The sequence below is a fragment of the Falco naumanni genome, chromosome 5, assembly GCF_017639655.2.
Source record: "Falco naumanni isolate bFalNau1 chromosome 5, bFalNau1.pat, whole genome shotgun sequence".
NCBI classification, from domain to species: domain Eukaryota; kingdom Metazoa; phylum Chordata; class Aves; order Falconiformes; family Falconidae; genus Falco; species Falco naumanni.
This window is the reverse complement of record NC_054058.1, coordinates 57530951-57543898: the sequence shown is the minus strand read 5'-3', so window position 1 is coordinate 57543898 and position 12948 is coordinate 57530951. Positions and strand designations below refer to the sequence as shown.

The 12948-nt window shown below is 44.9% G+C and overlaps 1 protein-coding gene across 3 annotated transcripts in view; it reads left to right on the top strand.

The window, feature by feature from the left end:
- PTPRB (protein tyrosine phosphatase receptor type B) overlaps positions 1-10006 on the top strand; it is a 62858-nt gene extending 52852 nt beyond the window's left edge. For all 3 annotated transcript variants that reach the window (XM_040594592.1, XM_040594591.1, XM_040594593.1), the window contains 7 exons: positions 544-620; positions 1436-1570; positions 3180-3302; positions 3526-3689; positions 5498-5633; positions 8514-8634; positions 9670-10006. In XM_040594592.1, coding sequence (XP_040450526.1) covers positions 544-620; positions 1436-1570; positions 3180-3302; positions 3526-3689; positions 5498-5633; positions 8514-8634; positions 9670-9692 — 779 coding nt within the window. In that variant the 3' untranslated portion in view covers positions 9693-10006. The remainder of the gene's footprint in view (positions 1-543; positions 621-1435; positions 1571-3179; positions 3303-3525; positions 3690-5497; positions 5634-8513; positions 8635-9669) is intronic.
- The last annotated feature ends 2942 nt before the right edge of the window (positions 10007-12948 follow it).

The window sequence follows — 12948 nt, the reverse complement described above, 5'->3', positions numbered from 1 at the left end:
GCCGTGCTGGGGAGCATGCCTGCTATGTACAAGAAACAACACCTGACGGAGATCCAGCGTGGCATTCAGTGACCTAGTAGCTTAGAGGCTCTGTACCTCTCTACAGAGGGTTCTCTACCTAGGGAAGACGTTTGGCCTGCTTACACATTAGCTCCCAAGCTGTGCAGACCACTGAAGCACTACTGCTCTTTCAAGGCAGCACTGGGTACTGCTCTCCAGTACAGCACACTGCTGTCAGGATCAAAGGATAATGCTGTTGTGGCTCTTTTGTTGCCGTAACAAATCCTATGCAACTCAGCAGAGGAATTTTGGGATATTCACTGCTTCCTTCTTACCCATCCGTCTCCTAGTCTTTGGAACGTGCTACAACACTCATGGATGAGAGAGGCAGTACAAATTTAAAGTTATTCCTCTAAATTAGCCCTCCATGTAAAATCCTTGTAATAATGCTGCCAGTCCTTTTGCAAATGCATTTCTGTAAATGGGAGAGAGACTGAAAATCAAGACATAGCCATAAGCCTCTTGTAATCAATTTCTTTCTAGATGACACATCAAGAGTGAAGCTTTCCAATGTGGATGATGACCCTTGCTCAGACTACATTAATGCAAGCTACATACCAGTAAGTGACTCAAGGATGGTATTTTACAGTCCTCCCTCCAGTGGTAATTTGTCCTTCATCTAAAACTAAATATAAAGCAGGATGCTTAAGGCTCCCTTCCCCCTTCATTTATTCAGTTGAGCTAAAAGTCTTAAGAACTTATTTTGTGGGTGTGCTAAAAGGTTGTGTCTCACTGCCATTAAGTTAACTGTGAGTGATTTACCCAGCATTTAAGGATGATTTCTTGGATTGCTGTAGTTATGTAAGATAGCAGGTCTGATTGGCCAAGGACACATTCGTAAAGGTCACTGGCTTTATACAGTGTCCACAACAACTATAGCTTTCACTGCAGGTGGCATCCTCATTGTGGAGCTGTAGCTCATCCTGACAGTGTTGGCACCTTGCAGCATGGCGGAACTGGCTGAGATTAAAATGATACCATTTGCCAAAGAGTTGTGATTGATAACAGTGGTGGCTTTAGCAATCCAGATTTCAAGCCAGAGCTCAGCTAATTTATTGAAAACAGTAAATAAAACAAAAAGCCCTGGTAGTTCCAAAATTGCTTGAGACTGTGCTGAACACAATAGAACAATGAAAAGCTTTAACTGCCACAAAAGGAACAGTATTTAGATACAAGGCCACAGTCTCTTCCTTCTCTCTGCTCCAACCAGCCTTCTGCTTCCGGGTCCAACACAACAGCTTCACTCTCAAAACTGTTGTCCCAGCAAGGGCATTGTTGCTGCAGAGCCCTGGCTGTAACCCCATGGCTTGTTCAGTTGCTAGAAATTCTTTTTTTCTGCCTTTATGGAAACTAATGGAGTCCTCTTTACTTGCAGGGCAATAATTTCCGCAGGGAATACATAGCAACTCAGGGCCCTTTGCCTGGCACCAAAGATGAGTTCTGGAAGATGGCTTGGGAGCAAAATGTTCACAATGTTGTCATGGTAACCCAGTGTGTTGAGAAGGGCCGGGTGAGCAGTGACTCTTCTTTATTATTAATGACTGTTCTAACATCTGTTAAAAGTTCACGCTTATTGTTTGCATCACACTAATGCCAAAGGCCTCAGTCAAGGAGATGTACAGTAGGAGATAAGAGGTATAATCTAAAGACTGTAGACAGATTAAGACTGTGAAGTGAGGATGCAGTGACCATCCCAAGATTATGCGACACATCAAGGCTAGAGTTATGAGCAGAGCTCAGTGCTTCTGGTCTTTAATCCGGGACTTTGCTCACTATTACTAATATTATCCCCTTAAGCATGCAGAAGGACAACCACCAGCAAAAAATGTCTGTTTATCACATCAACGACTACTTTAAGCTCTAGAGAGCAAATGCTGATCATTAAAGACATGGAATTCTCTCTGATACATAAGCCCCAATGTTGTAAGCAAAGAGATCACTCACACTTAACAGTCTTACTGAGTGCAAGTGTAGGTAGGTTATTTAGCTGTTTCAGCAATCTAGCTCCCCATGTATGACCACATCCTGCACCCATTGTAAGACAGGGACCAGATCTGTACAAAGTTTAAAGAGATGAAGTAGCGATCATCTAGTGGCGCGTGTGGGGATGTTTCCTTTCGGTTTACCGTTGTTTCTTGAGGAGGTGGCAAAAGCAGATGCAGGACAGGATGCCTCCTGTCTCCTTCTGCACCTCACTGGCTTTAAGTGGGACCCACTGTCATGTCTCAGCAAGAGGTGGGCAAGCGGGCTCTGGAAGGCTAGCTCTCATCCAAGCAGATGTGAGAAGAGTTGGTGCAGAAAATATGGCATCCAGAAGAGGGCATCAGTGAAGTGCTTCCCTGTAGAAGAATGGCTGCAGAAGCATGGCCTTAGAATCTCTGAAGATCTGCACAATCCAGGCCTGGTATTAGAATAGGCCTGTAATCAGAATTGTACTGAAGTTGCTGTGCTGAAGTTAACAAGAAAGGTAGCCTTGAGCTATTCTTGAATCCTGAGACCGAGTAATTATGTTGTGCCAACAGGCCGTGGCTGTAACAAGCTACAGCTGCTGGGAAAGCAGGTGCAGGGCCAGGAAAGATAGGGACCGGTATGGGAAAATAGGGACTAACAAACTACGAGGCTGAAGCACAGCAACACAATTAGCTACATGGATAGAACGCTTATTTTAGCCATGATAATTAGGGGTGTGAGAACCACGCGCGTTTAGAGACTACTAACCAATTATATTTCTGCTTTACGAATATGCATGTGTATCGGTTCTATATAAGTAGTGTTAGAAACTAATAAAGTGGAGCAAGATGCATAACTCATATTGAGTGTCTTCTTGACTCCGGCGAACCCTTCTTTCAACACTTCCCGTTGTTGTCCCTCCGCCCCCATCACAAACATCTATGATGCAAACTTCCATTTCCTAGCCCCATCCTAGCCTGTTCCCATCCAAGGCCCTGTTTGTTGAGCTGACATGGCAGGGAGTGGCGTCTCTTTCTGAATTCAGCTGCTGCGTTTCTGTCTTTGTCCTCAGGCACAGAAGGTCTAAGTGTGCTTCTGCCAGTGCTGGATGGAGGCATTGTTTATAGCTGTTACTCACACTATATCTGTCTTTTTCTGTGTGTCTGCAGGTGAAGTGTGACCACTACTGGCCCCTTGACCAGGATTCCTTGTACTATGGAGACCTGATTGTTGAGATGCTGTCTGAATCGGTGCTCCCAGAGTGGACAATACGAGAGTTTAAAATCTGCAGTGTATGTTTGTGTTCATGGTTTGTTTGTTATTGTTTGATTTTTTTAAATAATAATTTGCTTGAAAACACCTGCAAGGCTAAATTTGGAAGGTTTCTTCCACCATAGCACAGTTGCACCATGCCCAGCTCATCTCTGGTGGTAGCAGTAGCATTTGTTCTGAGGGTGCATGTTGTATGTGTCCCCTCCTCTCGCCTGTTCTGATGACCCACACTTTTGTTAATAGGAAGAGCAGCTTGACTCAACGAGGCTTATTCGTCACTTCCACTACACTGTCTGGCCAGATCATGGTGTGCCGGAGACCACCCAGTCCCTGATCCTGTTTGTCAGAACTGTAAGGGATTATATCAACAGGACCCCAGACACAGGACCAACTATTGTGCACTGCAGGTATGTGCAGCAGCAAAAGGTCAGTGGCACAGAGCCTTTGTGCATACCCTTGGGAAGATCCCAAATGTTCATCCCTGTTAGGCCATGGGCAGCCACAGAACCTGAGAGACAGCTGATGGGCTTAAGTCTGCAGATACATCACAGGAGCATTCCCAAGGCACATGCAGTTGCTCACAACCTCACCCTTGAGATGCCCCAAAAATTATTTAAGGGGAACCACTGTGTCTTTCTGGGACTGCGGGAGAGCACTAAAGTTGTCCGCAGCGGCCACTGCTCATAAGCTTTTGCATTCTTGAAACTACCTGTGTACTGCTGTTGCAGCCCAACATCTGAATCACAAAGGGGTGTTCTGAAAAGGTAAGATATACCCAGGGGTGAATCAGACTATGTATGGATGTTGAGACTAGCTGGTGGATCCATCCTTTCCCCATTCTGACTGAGACTCCCTCTCCTTCTGCTTTCTCATGCTCTCCTGCTGTTGTGCCATCTCTGGCAGCCATAGGGCTGCAGTTTTTCCTCTGTTCCATGATTCACCCCTACACACATATACAAAACAGGCAAAACTGGACTGCCTGCTCCATGATCCACTGGCCAGCTGCAGCAGAATATAGGATTGCAAAGTGAGAGTGCAGTGTAGTGCTGTATCTCTCACTGCTACTGGTTAAATGTTGCATCTGACCCCTCCACCCATTATATGGGCCGAGGCATGTATCTCATATTACCCTACCTGTGTCTGCCTGTACATCATTGCAGTGGGTTGACCTTGACTGGATACCAGCTGCCCACCGAGCTGCTCTATCACTCTCTTTCTCAGCAGAACAGTGGGAGAGAAAAGAAGATTAAAAAAAAACTTGTGGGTCAAGATAAAGGCAGCTTAATAAAGCAAAAGCAAAAGCAAAAGTTGTGTACGCAGAAGTGAAGCAAAACAAAAGATGTTATTCTCTACTTCCAATCAGTGGGTGATGTTTGGCCGCTTTCTGGGAAGCAGGGCTTCAGTATGCATAGCAGTTGCTCTGGAAGACAAACACTGTAAATAACAAATGCTCCCCTTCCCACTCCTTTCTCCTAGCTTTTATATCTGAGCAGATGTCATATGGTATGGAATATCCCATTGGTCACTTTGGGTCAGCTATGTCCCCTCCCAAGGTCTTGCCCACCCCCAGCCTACCAGGCTGGGATGTGAGGGGGGTGTGAGGGAGGTTGGAGAGACAGCCTTGATGCTGTGCCAGCGCTGCTCAGCAGTACTCATAACACTGGTGAGTTATCACCACCTTCCTAGCTATCAGTACAAAGCACAGCACTATGAGGGCTGCTATGGGGCTCAGCCAGACCCAATGCAATCATGTGCTGCAATGTATCAGATGTCTACTACATCACTGCTATTGGCCACCTATCTCCAAACCTAACCTCCCAGCATTTCAGCTACTGGGGACTCTGGGATACTTTGCCTTGCTTTGTCCTTCCACGAGGCACAAGCCAACTGATCTTTTATGATCCAGTCTACTGGTTCATCCCTGCAGAGAAGAGGTTTAAAAGTTACAGTCAGGTGCAGTCTCCCAGTGTATCTCAATGACTGAGTTAATGCAAAGCAGAAAGCAGTACAGGCAGTAGCAGAGATACCTCTACCCTCACTATCCTTTCCTTCTTCCTAAACAAATGCCACTATGAAGTGTTTGAAGTCCCAGAGATGCCATTTGAAAAGTGAGCTTCTCACCCTGGAGATCTGAACTTTACAAAAGCGTCACATGAAAATCTTGATTGCTATGATCCATCTCCTCTTAAATCTTTCGGGTTGTTTTCTTTTCCAGTGCTGGTGTTGGCAGGACTGGCACATTCATTGCACTGGACAGAATTCTGCAGCAGCTGGATTCAAAGGACACTGTTGATATTTATGCAGCAGTGCATGATCTAAGACTTCACCGGGTTCATATGGTTCAGACAGAGGTAAGTTTTGCATAGCCTACAATACAGCAACACCAGCTGCACTATATAATAATCACTCTCTCATCTTAAAAGCTCTCAAAGCACTTCACAGTTACTCCACTGTGAAATACTAATTAGTTATGTTTTAGCTCTGTGAGTTTTTCTAGTTCAGGGTTGTTTCCATTGTCTCTCATACAGTGGACCCAAACCATAACAAGTGATAGCTATGCTTCCTATAGATTTCTCCTATTGGCAGTGGCCCACAACCACCTCAGCAGTGTTATGCAGCAGACACTTAACAGCACGTTGTTGTGTTAGTGCAGTGTCCAGTAAATGAGCTTTGAGCACAGATAGGTCCTTCAGGAATTCTTTGGAAGAAAAATCTAAACCAGACAGATCGACATAATAGGGAAAAGGAATGGAGGGCAGAGAAAATTAGATGTACATAATTTTAAAACTCTAAGCACTGTGACCTTGTGGCTTTGCAGTTCATTTTTTATTGAGCTGCTCTGTCATTTTCATTAACGGTATTGGAAAGTTGATCAGCATTCTCCTAAGATACTATGCAAAAGCAAGTAAATTTATTCTTGAAGTGCATAAAAAGTACATGTTTGGGATTTCTTTCTGCACTTTTAAAGCTGCAAGAAAATCACATTACACTAATAGCAGCTAAACACTTAGGAGCTGATTTAATAAAGGCGAGTTGTGGAGGCAGTATTTACATTTTCCCTGTGAACTGTTAATAGAGGAATCAGAACAAGTTTGATGAGTATGCCTGTAGCTTGATACTAATGGAGCTCTTTGTTGCAACTTGGAAATTAAAATATCGGTGACAGCACGTTCTGATAGCTGTAAAAGTTACACATGGGTATAAAGAGAGGCTCAACTGGGAATGCAAAATAAAGATTTCCTGGAACTATCTTAATCACAGAACACCTTCTGTTGGAGGGGAGACAGATTCTCAGCCTGGTCTGGGCATCCTCAGAGACAGGTCTGTCTCGCCTTCTATATTCCCATCAGCCATAGTCAGCAAAGGCAGACAGGTATCTCGGGAGGGTGGCTTTTTTCCCCTAGCTGGAAAAAAGAGGCAACTACTTCAAGAGCCTAAATTTGACACCATGCTTATAGACAACTGAAGTTGTGTGATACAAAGTCCACCTTTAGCATGAGCTTGACATGACATCTAAGTCAAAAGGCAGCCAGATCCAAGCAAAACATCTACAGCAATGGTAAGGAACACCCCACCTTCCCACTACCAGCACTACATGCACTTCTGCCCCAAACCCGCAGTGGGTCAAATCTTACCCAGATCCCCACTTTAACCAGTCCCACTACTGGAAGAATTCACAGTCAGCATCCCAGAGACAGGTTGACAGAAAGCTTTTGCAGCTCACACATACTCACTCGCCCCACTGGAGCTGTAATGTGCTTGTAGACTGACCATGTGGCTGTGTCAGTGGACAGCCACTGAGCTGATGTATTCTCAACAAGTCTTATTAATCTGGACTGTCAGTTGCATCTGTATATGGTTTCTGATTTGGAACAGCCTTTCATCAAGGTAGCTTGGAGCACAAGCAATACTATCTCTCATGCTCCTGCAAGAAAATGAAGCAAATATATCCTGGAGTTTTATGATGATTCAAAGTTTGCAATGAGCGGTGAATTATGAAGTAATTCTTACACATCTTGTAAGAAAAAGTAAAGGAGGTGGGGAGAGGGGGAAGAAAAAATCTGCTCCACAAACTCCATTTGATACGTGTGAAGACCCTAGTTCCTGGTGTTATTGTTCATGTCTTGGCTTCCACAGTCTGTCTGGGGGTTGAGATAACAGCTAGGTCCCCATCTGTTGATGTGATGGAAGCCAAATCCCACTGGAGAGCACAGGCCAGCAGATAGGACTGTTTGCAATGAGATGCTCCAGCCAGAGGTCATAGCACAATCCTGCTTGACATCATGCAGTCACAGTAAAACAGCAGCAACAAAACACTGCCTCTGCTTTAGACTAGGCTGAAAGCTGTTAAAGACGGAAAACTGTCCATCAGCTTGAAAGGCAGTAGGCTCAGCACAGCAGCTGTAACACAGGTAGAGAAGCTGTCTATCATTTCAGTCCCGAATGGTCTGTACCAAAGGGGTTCTCCGTGCCTTGGCCAACTTTCCACTGAATTGGTGGGTGGGGTGCAGGATTCTGCTCTGCAGAGACAGCAGCCATATGTGCATAACAGCAGCCATCCTCACTTTCCCAGAGCCAGAGCACTGAGAAAAATGCACAGAGTAATAGCTGAATTTCTTCTGAAAAATAGGTAAAGAAGATGGGGGGGGCGGGGGAGAAAATGCATATGCTTATTGGGGGAATTATGTCTTTCAGATAAAGTAATATTAAAAATGTACACCTTGATATATAAAAATGCTTAGCCTAATTTTCAGGTGCCATGGTGGAAAATTCAGCTTGATCAAAGTTATATGAAGTAGTTATATATTATGATAACATTCCATGGAAAAGATTTCTTTCAGAACAAAACATGTTTGTCTCTTGTATGTGCTTCCCTGCACATATTAATTCTGTTACACAGACTTTATACCAGAGCATTCAGAAGCAGTAGCTATCCAACACAGCATCATGACAAATTATACCTTACAGTTGATAGAGCTTTCACTCATAACACGGTCTGTCAAAATATATTATGTTCATTTATGTTTTACTGGTAGCATTTCTAAGAACAGGTGATCACAAAAGTTTACTGTACTACTAGTGTGAAAAGGGGATTAATTCTAGAAGTGTATTTTCATTTTTAACACCACCCTTGACTTTGCATGAGGGAATTAGCCTGTAATGATTTCTCGCAATGCAGAAAATTAAATCACAAAATATCCCAGATTGACTAAAAAAATACTACTTTGCAGTGTCAATATGTGTATCTACATCAATGTGTGAGAGATGTGTTAAGAGCTAGAAAACTTCGCAGCGAACAGGAAAATCCCTTGTTTCCAATATATGAAAATGTGAATCCAGAATATCACAGAGGTAAGTGCAAGTTTATCTAAAAGTGAAATGTTCCAAATGTAATAGCTCATTGACAATGTAATTGAGGGGGGAAATTGTGCTGTCCCCTGCCGTTGATACTTGTTCTCTTCCTGGACCTTCATATCTTCAATACTCCTTAAAATCGCATCTTTATTTCCTCTATTAGTAGTCATTGTAACATCTCTTCCTGCTTCTACCTTACCTTCATGCTCTCCCTTCACGATTCCTGTGCTGTTGGGGGAAGTGAACCCCTTCCCTCTCATGATATTGGCTTCTTCCTTTACTTCACTAGTGTTTACACCATCCGCTTTTAAGCACACTGAGGCTACTGGCTGGGCTCACTGGGCTGTCCTGTCATTCATGGAGTTCGATTTCTGTCCTGACTCACCCTTGGCTGCTGTTGATATATAGGTGGCCTTAGAGTTGCCATCTGCCTTGACCGAATAATGCAGGTGTCCAAGGCTGTGCTGTTTCTCTTTCCCTCAACTCTCCATCCCTGAGGCTTTTTTTTCCTAGCCTGCATCCAGCCCCTTGGTGATATGAATTGCAGGAGTAACAAACCTGGCACTAGCACTGCCCTTCACCTCCTGTTCTGATGGCCAGAGGACCGGTCTGGAGAAGCTGTAAGCAGAGGTGGCCTGTGTATCCTGGTAGAGCTGATTCCTGAGGGGTGTACAAGTTTTCAGAGTCAGGCAGCAGGATCTTGGTAGCTCCTCAAATTTGGACATTAGGAATTGAGATTAAATGATGAGAAATCAAAATAATGGTCTTGATCTAGCCTGTAGAAGTCAGAGTTGTCATCGACAGGTAGAGCAGGCTTGGAGGAGGTCAAAGACTGAAATAACCAGGGCTCCACAGGTTGGGAGTGCTAACAAAAGCAGAGGTGGGAGCTGTTCTTCAGCTGTCACATCAGTCACCAGCCAGCATTGCTGCCACACAGCTACCTTTCAGAGCACTGTAGTCAGCTGGCAATGCTGAACATGAAGCCACCTGGGTTGTTTTATTTTTTCTAATCTCAATTTTCCTTGCTTTCAGATGCTGTTTATTCAAGGCACTAAGGATGTTACAGACATCTGCTTTCATGACCACATTTTTTAACTAGGGGGTTTGTTTGGGGTTTTTTATGTATTTCATGCAACAGAAAGGTGCCAGATTTTTCTGTTGAGACTGTGTATAATTTATTGGTCTGGTGATTTTTTTAAAGGATATATAATTTAAGTGTAATAGATATTAATGTATATAATTGTATTTTGGCATTATGTAAATATGTATTTTTCTATATTGTTTATATTAATATTAAGCTTCAGATAATACTATTTTTTTCTCATCACAGTTTTTATGAACTGTTCTACATAAACTATTTTAAATTGTATGGCTACCAGGACTGCTGCATTTAGGACAGTATTGGCATATAACACACAGGAAAATCCTATAAGGAGAACCTCATTTTTTTTAACTAGTTCAATGTTTGTGAGATGAGATAAGCTACTATTAAGCAAGGGAACAGTAGTCCTGTGTAGGAGTTACAATGCTACTCTACACTTTAAACTTACTGCTTTTTTGATCTGAAAAAATGGGTATAACCCATAACACAGTGACATACCTTTTACAGAACTCATTAACATCTGAGCAAAACAGGGTCCACCTCACTAGAAGCAACTGTTTCAGTCTAATGTGACATAGTAGAAAAATATCAAACACCATATGCTGCCATGAAGCCTAGCAGGCCTTTTTCCCCCTGTATGATTTGAGGGGAGACGGGTCACATTCTGATTTCTTTACACTAGTTTAAGAGAGCAGAATCAGACCACAGCCTGTGTCTGTGCATTTTCACATGCATATAATTATAATAAGAAAAGTGTTCAAGGAAACACCTCAGACATTCATGTTAACAGACCTTTAAGGGTGTGAAGTCTGGCAACTTCCACAGCTCACTAAAAACAATGCTGTACCATGACAGCTAAGAAAGTAGAGAGATTATAAACGTATTGAAATAAAGACATATAAAGGTATATTTCCTACAGTTTAAACTGGCTTCGGCCTTAAGCTGCTTGCAGCATAGCTGCCTTGGCCCAAGTGTTGGTCTTTGAATGCCACATGCTTTCACAAAGGGAGAGCATGGCCCCACCATGTCCTCATAGAAAGACTCCTCCGCTTCAGTAGATGTTGCCTGATGTCACCACCACAGGGGCAGCTGGAACAGAGAAAGGCTCATCACTAAACCAGAGGATGTAGGCTGGCAGGACTGTGCTAATCATCAGTTGACTCAAAGCATTTAGTGATAAGTAACAAGTACAATCGGAGAGCACTCACCAGGTGTTCTGCCCAGCCAAGCGAATTAAGACACATCCCCTCTCCTCTGCAAAGAGGCTTCTCATTCAAGGGACTGAACACTGTTCAGCTTTTCTTTGTCTCTATAAAACACGATTCAAACAGAGAAAAGGCAGTACACAGTTTTTCTCCATCACAAAAAGAAGGAAGGGCTTGATAGTTCTCCTTTGATATATCTGCCCCTACTTTACCTAGAGAAAACAGCCTGCTGCTGAAGACAAGTGCCTAAATTCCACATTTATTTTGGAGAGAAATAAATATTTCTGAAGGTCTTCTGAGAATTAGCCAATACACCTAAGTGCCTAACCGAGGAACTGCTGTGACCCTGAGCCAAGACTACTTGTGACTACAAGATACCATGACTTACTGAAGCTGTACTCTTCTTGTGGTAGGAACGCCAGCCTGACGATGGCTAAAGAAATCAGCTAGGCAGTTCTGACATAGTTTTCTTAAATGGTTCCAAAGCAGAACCACCAGGACTATGAACATCCATGTCACACTGGCTTTCCTAGAGAGAAGGCAACAGCCTGATAGTTACTCTTCCTTCCTACTGCATCTGGAGTCTCAGCCTTTCTTGACCTATTATCTTTGCATGCCTCAGAAGCCACCTTTCACAGAATCACAGATTGGTTGGGGTTGTAAGTGACGTCTGGAGATCATCTAGTCCAACCCCCTGCTAAAGCAGGCTCCCCTAGGGCAGGTTGCACAGGATCATGTCCAGGTGGGTTTTGAATGTCTCCAGAGAAGGAGACTCCACAGCCTCTCTGGGCAGCCTGTTCCAGTGCTCCACCACCCTCAAAGTAACGAAGTTTTTCCTTATATTCAGATGGAACTTCCTGCATTGCGGTTTGTGCCCGTTGCTCCTTGTTCTGTCGCTGGGCTCCACTGAAAAGAGCCTGGCCCCGTCCTCTTGACACCTGCCCTTGAGATATCTGTATGTATTGATAAGATCCCCTCTCAGTCTTCTCTTCTCCAGGCTAAACAGGCCCAGTTGTCTCAGCCTTTCTTCATAAGGGAGATGCTGCAGTCCCCTCATCATCTTTGCAGTCTCCACTGGGCCGTCTCCAGTAGTTCCCTGTCTCTCTTGAACTGGACCCAGCACTCCAGACGCAGCCCCACCAGGGCAGAGCAGAGGGGCAGGATCACCTCCCTCCACCTGCCGGCCACGCTCCCCCTAATGCCCCCCAGGATCCCACTGGCCTTCGTGGCCACACGGGCACACTGCTGGCTCATGGGCGGCTTGCTGTCCACCAGGGCTCCCAGGGCCTTCTCCGCAGAGCTGCCTCCCAGCAGGTCAGCCCCCAGCCTGTGCTGGTGCCTGGGGCTGTCCCTCCCCAGGTGCAGGACCCTGCACTTGCCTTTGTTGAACTTTATCAGGTTCCCCTCCGCCCAGCTCTCCAGCCTGCCCAGGTCTCGCTGAATGGCAGCGCAGCCTTCGGGTGTATCAGCTGCTTCTCCCAGTTCTGTGTCATCAGCAAACTTGCTGGGGGTACCTTCATCCAGGTCACTGGTGAGTAAGTTGAACAGGACTGGACCCAGTACTGACCCCAGGGGAATGCCGCTGGCTACAGGCTTCCAGGTAGACTCTGTGCCGCTGATCCCAACCCCCTGAGCTCTGCCGTTCGGGCAGTTCTCAATCCACCTTGCTGTCCACTCATCTAACTCACGCTTCCTGAGCCTGCCTACGAGGGTGTTATGGGAGACAGTGTCAGAAGCCTTGCTGGGGTCAAGGTACACAGCATCCACTGCTCTCTCCTTGTCCACCCAGCCACTCATTCCATCACAGAAGGCTATCAGGTTGGTCAGGCATGATTTCCCCTTGGTGAATCCAAGCTGACTATGCCTGGTAACCTTCTTTTCCTCCACATGCTTGGAGATGAGCTCTAGGATGAGCTGTTCCATCACCTTTGCAGGAAGGGAGGTGAGGCTGACTGGCCTGTCATTTCCCTGGTCCCCCTTCTTGCCCTTTTTGAAGACTGGAGT